Source organism: Vollenhovia emeryi, unplaced genomic scaffold (assembly GCF_000949405.1).
Source record: "Vollenhovia emeryi isolate VEMERY1.0 unplaced genomic scaffold, V.emery_V1.0 DF939763.1, whole genome shotgun sequence".
NCBI lineage: Eukaryota > Metazoa > Arthropoda > Insecta > Hymenoptera > Formicidae > Vollenhovia > Vollenhovia emeryi.
The window spans coordinates 22109-30766 of NW_011966603.1; the positions used below are offsets into that span (position 1 = coordinate 22109).

Below are 8658 nucleotides of genomic sequence, written 5' to 3' on the forward strand. Positions count from 1 at the left end.
GACTCTATCTTCTCTGCAGAGAAGACATGGGCTTTGGTTGCAGCCCTTGAGATTTCCCTCGAACAAAGTACCAACTTTACAAGTGTAGTTATATTTTCAGATTCTAGAAGCGTCCTAGATGCCATTCTCTCGCGTGACCCATTTTCGGGCAGCTACATCATCCACCTTATAAGGGAACTCATCTACAAAATACAGAGAGTTGGAATGGCGACCACGCTCGCTTGGATCCCATCCCATATCACAGGAAACGAGATAGCCGACAGTCTCGCCTCAACCGCTCGATCAGAAGTTCTTTCTACAGACTTCAGGATCCCACTCTCTGACTTTTATGCCTCGGCGCGTATCGCCATGCAAGAATCTACTCACTCCTTTATGATTGACAAGGCTAAATGTTGGGTTCGTTACCTCGGGAAGGTGATCGGAGAGTGATAGGAGACACAAGGATAATACGCGTAGTAAGACGAACTGTGTTTCTTTAATGAGAAGTCTGGTTCAAGGCCAGCAATACAAGACGTCTGAGCGTGACCGAGTGTGAATATAGACTGCCTGACTCACAGACTGCCGCGCCCTCGGTGCGGTGTGACGGTGACGCCGGGTGGCGTCGGTAACGATACCCAACATCTCCCTCCTTAGGAAGCTACCCCAGGGCATAGCGTTTGGCGGACGGGTCCATGATTAGTCTCCTCGGAGCCATCCGATTACGTGTGGGTCTAACCGGTGTCGTCTGGTTTACTGGGGAGTTCGGGCCCTGGATCTCTGAGGTCTGGTCTGCCGGAGTTGCGGCCGGATGCTGATCGATCTCCGCAGCAGGTGAAAGTTCTCTTGGAGGGGACCCCGGCGTGGGTGACTGAAGGAACATCCAGTCTTGGTTGGAGCCTGTAGGTGTGGTTGACGGGTCGGAGCCCCCTTTCCAAATGTGGTTGACGTGGCGGTCAATGATTCGTCCATCGTCGAGACGGATAGAGTAGCGGGTTTTAGACAGAACTCTATGAATGATGCCTTGTTCTTTTTTATCCTTTCGGGAAAGGACTACCACGCGGTCCCCCACTGTTAGATGTCGAGGACGGGCGCCGTGATGCTTCGAGAACTGTTCTGTCAGAGCCAGCTGTTTCTTGACAGAGGTGTCAGCTGGAACGGGTTCGAGAGTCTTGGATTTCGGGAGCCATTTAGTGAGCGGACAGTTCATGCGTGGACCGAACATGAGCTCAGCCGGAGACTTCCCCAAGGGTGACTCTGAGCAAGGCGTGTAACGATAACTATGCAAGAAATCGTGTAGCTGCCTTTTCCAATTAGTAGGGTCTTTGGCGATGGCCCTTTTAACCGTGTCCACCATCCTCTCGGCCTGGCCATTGGATTGAGGGTGGTTAACCGCTGCCAGCAGGTGAGAGGTCTGCATTTCCTTACAGAAATCGACGAACAATTTCGAGGTAAATTGCGTTCCATGGTCCGAGACTAGCACGTCTGGAGGACCGAACTTGGAGAAAAACTCGCGGCACAAATCGACTGTGCGAGCTGCGGCGATCGTGGGAGTGATCGCCACATCTATAAACTTAGAGTAGGCATCTACAAAAATGAGCAGGTATTGTCCATCGATTGGACCTGCGTAGTCGATATGCACCCTTTCCATTGGGCGAGATGGGAGAGGCCATGGTTCCAGTGGTGCTTTCGTTGGGAGCTTCTGATTCAGCGCGCACGAGTCGCACTGACGTACAAGGTCTTCTATGTCGTCCGACATCTTTGGCCAATAAACGTATTCTCGAGCTAGCTGTTTAGTTCTTCTGATGCCGGGGTGGCCTTTATGAAGAGCTGCTAGAATTGTAGGCTTGAGCGCCTCTGGAATGATCACTCTATCGCCGAAGAGTAGAGTATCGTCGATGATACTGAGATCTTCTGAGCGTCTTCTGAAGTGTTCCAGTGACTCCGAACTTTCCTTTATCTTCCAATCTTTTTGGATAGCTTGGAAGACCAAGCGCAGAAGAGGATCTTCCTTGGTAGCGTTTTTTAGTTTGTTATGGAGTTCTTTACCGAAAAAATCAATTGATAGATTTTTCACTTCGAGGATATCAGCTTCCACTGCTTGAATGCTGGCGACTTGTAGTTCCTCTGCGTTGTCACGGCGAAAATCGTCAATCAAGCGAGATAGGGCGTCTGCCTGGCCAAAGTCTTGAGTGCGTATGTATTCAATATCAAAGTCGTAACCCAATAGTCGCAGTGCCCAACGTTTAAGTCTGGCAGCTGTGGTGGCTTTGAGACCCTTAGTGTTTTCCGTTTGCAATAGAGCGACTAGAGGTTTATGATCGGTTTGGAGTATAAATTTCCTTCCCCAGATGAATTTACGAAATTGTTCGACAGCTGTGACGAGCGCCAAGGCCTCTTTTTCTAACTGGGAGTAATTCCTTTGGGCGTCAGTGAGGCTTTGTGCCATATGATAGACAGCACGCTCATTGCCGTTTGAGTCTCGTTGTATAAGGACGCCGCCGATTCCGGTGGCGCACGCGTCCGCTGCAACTATCAGCGTCTTCTCGGGGTCGTAGTGTTCCAGAAGAAGAGGGCTGAGCATGACCTTTTTGATTTGGTCGAATGCGAGATCATGAGACTGATTCCATGACCATTTGCAGTTTTTGCGCGTAAGATCTTCCAACGGATGTTTCAGTTGATGTAGATGGGGGATGAATTTACCATAATGGTTCACCATGCCTAAGAAACTCTGAACCTCTGCAACGGAGGTGGGTTGAGGCATGTTTGCGATGGCGGTAGTAGCGTCTGGATCGGGTGATATGCCCTGTGCGTTGATGATCAATCCCAGGTATTTGATTTCTTCCAGTGCGAAGCGGCATTTTTCGGCACTCAGTCTCCATCCTTGATCCTGTAGGCGTTGGAGAGTCTTCCTTAGGCGTTCGTCATGCTCCTGGCGAGTAGAACCTCTGACTATGACGTCATCGATGTAAGTATTCACTCCTTTAAGGCCAGCGAGCGTAGAATCTATAGCCTGTTGGAAATTTGCCGGTGCGGTTTTGATACCAAACGGAAGGCGTTTAAACCTATAAAGCCCCTTCGGTGTCGTGATAGTTGTGATATCACGATGTTCTTCGTCGATTTCAAGTTGAAAGAAAGCATCACTGAGGTCCAGCACGCTGAAAAAACAACTTCCGTTAAGTTTTGCCATGATGCTTTCGACAGTAGGGAAGGGATGCTTGTTGTCGTGTAGAGCCTGGTTGACACCTGTGGAATAATCCACGCATAGACGGAGTTTACCATTCCGTTTCTTCACGATGACGATAGGCGATGTCCATTTGGAGATTACCACAGGCTCGATAATGTCGTTTTCTTAGAGTCGTTGTAATTCTTCGGCAAGAAGGCTTTCTATGGCATAGAGGATCTGTCGACATGGAATCTGTCTCGGACGAGCGTCATCGGAAGTGAAAAACTTTACTTTGAAATTACGACACTTTCCCAATTCTTTGGAGAATAATACCGGGAAGCGTTTGAGGACATTCTCTAAATAAACGTTATGTTGCGATGTGACTTCGTGATTGTCACTGCTCGCGAGCCTAGATGGCTGTTCGCGGGTTAGATTTACGTTTGACGACTTTAGTGATGACTGCGAAGATGCACACTGTAAGTCTGACGCGGAGCTACTCGGACGTAGCTCGGCTAGCGGTACTGTCCACAAGTTGAGACTGTCTATAGCGTTGAGACCGAATAGGTTAACTCCGTTGCGCGACGCGACGTCAATATGTATTTTTCCTTCACGACCGAGTGCCTGGATCGTACACTTGAATCTACCGATTACCGGTTTGACTAGCGACGAGAGCTGGCGAACCGATGCGGATCCAATCCTTTTTACCGATTACCGTGACGTCTGAGCCGGTATCGTATTGTAGAGACACTGATTTGCCGAGCAAGAATACGTTCACGTAATGTCGTCTGCGTTTACCGACCGCGGAAAGTGATTGTGCTACGACACTTTTAGCTTTCGCGGAAGATTCGGGTTGTTCCTGAGAGGAGCCGTTTGAGTGACATACCTTTGCGATGTGGCCCTTGCCCGAACACTTGTGGCACACTGCTTCGCGGAACGGACACTTTGCTCGTGGATGAGCACCGCCACAGCCGTTGCACTTTTTAGTTGCGGAAGATGGCTGGGCTTTCGACGTGTCGGTTTCCGACGGAGACTTCCGTTTGGGCGCCACTTTGCCCTTATTTTTAGAATGCGCAACGTTTAACACTGCCACTTGAGAATGTTTTGTCGGGTTCTCTAGAGTTTTTAGTCCCGAAGCGACGTTAAGGTGAGCTTCGAGCTCAGCGACGACATCCTTGAGAGACGCGGCTTGATTCTTTTCGACGACGCGAAGCGCGATTCTCTTCAATTCGTCGTTATCTGCGGAAAAACAGAACGATTGTAACAGCAGAAGTATGTGGAGATTATCGTCAGTCAGATTGGAACGGTCGAAGTCGGCTGCGTGCCGGTTGATTCGATCTAGATGTTCCGTGATCGGCGTCGATCTATCGTAACGATAATTGAGAATCTCGATGCGACGGCGGGTGAGGGGAACCTTGTCGCGGAAGAGTTCCTTTAGCGTCGTAATGAGAACTTCTGTAGTCATAAACGACGGATCCGTAGGTGCGACGTGATCCACGAGCCTATCGAACTCCGCTTGCCCGAGTTTATCCAGGATAAGACGTGTTTGCATTTGGGTCGGCAAGCACGCTGCTTCCGTGACTACGGTGTACTCGTGGCGCAGCAGCCATTTCGTGAACGGCTTAGTTTCGTCGCCCGAGCCGTAGTTGTACTTCTCTACGCGCGCACTCAGATGGTTGAACGTTTCCGAGTGCGAAGATGCGCGGGATTGAGATGAGGCCTCGGAATCGTCTTTCTGTTTGTTCAGTTGAAGTTGCACGAGGCTTGAGATAGCCGCTGTGAGAGCCTCTAACTGCTTCGTCGCCTCGGCCATCTTGAGAGCGGAATCACTCACCGATTCTCTTTGTTTCGTACGAAGACAAAGTTACTGCTGCAGCGCCAGTTGTTGGGTTCGTTACCTCGGGAAGGTGATCGGAGAGTGATAGGAGACACAAGGATAATACGCGTAGTAAGACGAACTGTGTTTCTTTAATGAGAAGTCTGGTTCAAGGCCAGCAATACAAGACGTCTGAGCGTGACCGAGTGTGAATATAGACTGCCTGACTGACAGACTGCCGCGCCCTCTGTGCGGTGTGACGGTGACGCCGGGTGGCATCGGTAACGATACCCAACACTAAAGATAAAGGTACACTATACCATCAACACTTTCACTCACGTACTCCTAAACCTTGGTTCCAGAAGGTTAGACTCAAAAGAAAAGAAATTGTCATTCTAAATCGTATACGCAGTAATCATTACAATCTCAACTACAGCTTGGCACGCAAGAACATCGTTGCCACGACTGACTGATCATATAATCTTTTCATGCCCGCTCTACACTACTAAATTGAAACATCTTTTGAACTTTCTAAACTCCGTTTCTACCAAAGTCCCCTCCCCCAACGACATTTTTCCACTCATTAAAAAACCCTCCCCCAAACTGTGCCGACTTCTGCTTGCTGCATTCAAAGCTATGGACCTAAATATTTGAACTTTCTGACGGGGAGTCAGATGGCGCAATGCGCCACTTCCTCTCCACCCAACCATCTACAAACGGCATGTTACGCGGACTACTGGTTCGACATGGCCGTATCAGCTCCACTTCAAGGAGCTGGGAGCCAATAACAAAGAAGAAGTATAACCACAGTATAACCAGTATGCCCACTCTCTGGGCGTTTTTCAGCAAGGACACAGTGTAACACAGTGAATCGTTTCATCCTTGTTTAACATTGGCAAACAACAAGGATGTAATGATTCACAGTGTTACACTGTGTCACATTGTGTCCTTGCTGGAAAACGCCCTCTGTCGGCACCTTTGATCTGGGCGTTCTCAATTTTCCGCCATGTTTTTATTATATCCAACAGTGTATCAACGGCTAAAAGTGCCTGGGCCCTTTTCAGGATCGTATCTAGGAAAGGCGCATACGAACTGGCGTACATTATTTATTGTAAATAGAAATGGCCTATGAAAGAAAATGTTCTAATAAAAGTAATTAATGTAATTACTTTTATTAGAACTGCTCCAACGTATAAAAGTATTTACGTGTTATTCGTCAACACTGCGAATTTTTCTATGTCACACCGACTTTGCACTAACACACGTACAAAAATCTTGTGATTGGTTATAATAAAAACATGTCGGATGCGCAGTACGGATCGGCGAACGTGAAACAAAAGAGCGAGTGGGCATACTGGTTACACTGTGGTATAACTGTTGTTATCTGGGGGTCAATTTCTGAAACTTACGAAAATTACAAAAGTGAGTGAATATAGTATTTATAATTTCAATCTGTGAATTCGCTCACTTTTGTAATCTCCACAAGTTTCAGAGATACACAATCCATCTCCTCGTCGTGCTATGCTCTGTTGTTCTATGTATAGTCAAATAAGAAGAGATTGATCACGTATTCGAGAGACTTTCCGCTTTTAACTATTTTTTCAACTTTGTCTTTGAAAGTACCAACGAAATTTTCCGTCGCACCGTTCGTCGATGGATGGTGAGGAGAAGTGAAACTATGTTTTATCCCGTTTTGTTTAACGAAACTCTGAAATTCGTTACCGTGTTACAGTGTATTGAGTTCCGTTGTCCGTTACTAGATGTCTCGGTAGACCGAATCTATATGTTTTTTATACTCTTCAATTACTCTCGACTACCGTTTTTAAGATAAAAATTGTTTATAATTCAAATTTTTTTTCGTATTTTCGAACTTTTTATGTCAGTTTCTTTTAGATCTCGACGAGCGCTACAACTTTGGCCCTATGGACTTTTGCTCCATCTCTCACCGTTTGTAAGATAAACATTGTTTAAATCCGTAGGTACCGCCGGCCGGATGGTCGAAGGAACCACCGGCGTGCGAAATCACCCAGCAAACACAAACAGTTATATAATTGTAAGTTAAAATTTCCTACTCAACAATATAACTGTTATATAACACGTGTTATGTAACAGTTATATTGTTGAGTAGGAAATTTTAACTTACAGTTATGTAACTGTTACTTTGTGTTTGCTGGGCAACACGGCACGAGCGGACCGTGTGTCGCCGACTGCTCGTCCAACCGTTTTGGATCTATAAGAGGTGTGTTGCGATCGATCTCGATCTGACCCGAGGTACCGCCGCACAGTAGGACGAGAAGTTCATTTTATGATTAAAATTCGAGCCGTGCGCCAATTCTTAACGGATCTTTATTTTTTTTTTTTAATTTTTCAGGAATTGAATAAGCTATACAAATATCCTGCGCCAATTTTGATTTCGTTCTAAATTCAAAATGGCGGATCACATGAAGTGGGCATAAAATGCCAAAACTGTACGAATGCGAGTAAATTTGTAACAAACCGTGCATGTATTTACGAAAAAATATTATGTGTTGCATAGTCGATAATGACGAATCTGCAGTTTAAGTAAAAAAAGTGGTGGATCCAAAATGGCGGAAAACTTAATAAATAGATTTTGTAATATGGATGCTAACAAGTTCATTATATCTTACGTAAGATCCTTTACTAATATTAAGATATTCATCATGAAGAGATTTTTTTAACTGTAGGTACGTAAATATATCTTTTAATTTTTTAGATTTTTAGATTTTTATTTTTTTAAATTTATTTAAAAGAATCAACAAATTAACAATCAATGAAATAAAAGAGCTAAGAGCCTTGACTAGGTGTCACAATAATAAAATTCACATATATTTAAAACATAAAAATACAAAAAAAAATACAGGCTTCACCTCGTTAAAAATAGCCCTACCCACCCTATGTCAGAGGTGTGGAGTGGATCTCGCTTCACGTGGAAAGTTGCAAACCCATGTGGAACAGTACAACGGCAGAAGTACATGCGTGGAGACAGTATGTTTCGCATGACAGATTTTCTAACACTAAAAGTTGTCAACTTTAACAATTAATATCTCGCTTCGCAGGGCAGTGCGACGATTTTGTCTGAGGAAAAAGTTGTTCCTCTTTAAAAAACGCGTCGAATGAGACCAAATTGATTGATTTTGGAGGTGGAGCAGCTATACTGAAGAATTACCATATATTTATTATTTGTATCCTTTCTCAGCCTGTATCTCCGAAACTATTAGAGTCCGGCCCTTATATATATATACAGGGTGGTGTACCTGGCGATAAATATTTTAATGACAAGTACTTTGTAACATTTTGAGACGAAAATTCTAATACGAAAAAGTCGAGGCTATAATAGTTTTCAAATGGGAACAGTTTAAACATCTCGAATAGCAAAGCTAGAATTTGGTGGCCCTGCGCCAAAGTCGCCGGACGTGCCGTCGTCCAAGTTGTCCACTGTACCACCGCGTGTGAATTAAAGTGCTTTTGACCCAGACTGTGCCTTATTGCTACCGGCTCAGAGATTCCGTCCTCCTCCGCTGTCATCCTGACATTCCCTTTCCCCCCGCCGTCTCCGTTAACCTCGCGGTTGGACCGGCGCTCCCTCACACCGGTCGTCAAGCGCGACGTCACAGACCGGGCCTCGCGACTCGCGACTCGCGACGTGTCGTACCGCGTCGCGCCGTGTCGCTGGTATCGCTAA

The 8658-nt window shown here is 46.0% G+C and overlaps 1 protein-coding gene across 1 annotated transcript; it reads right to left on the minus strand.

The window, feature by feature from the left end:
• Window positions 1-637: 637 nt before the first annotated feature.
• On the minus strand, window positions 638-4952 carry LOC105556815 (uncharacterized protein K02A2.6-like). The gene is made up of 3 exons (XM_012003926.1): window positions 3794-4952; window positions 3445-3684; window positions 638-3327 (listed from the first exon to the last, which is right to left on the minus strand). The coding sequence occupies exons 1-3, from the start codon at window positions 4950-4952 to the stop codon at window positions 638-640; spliced, it is 4089 nt and encodes a 1362-aa protein (XP_011859316.1).
• Window positions 4953-8658: the final 3706 nt, after the last annotated feature.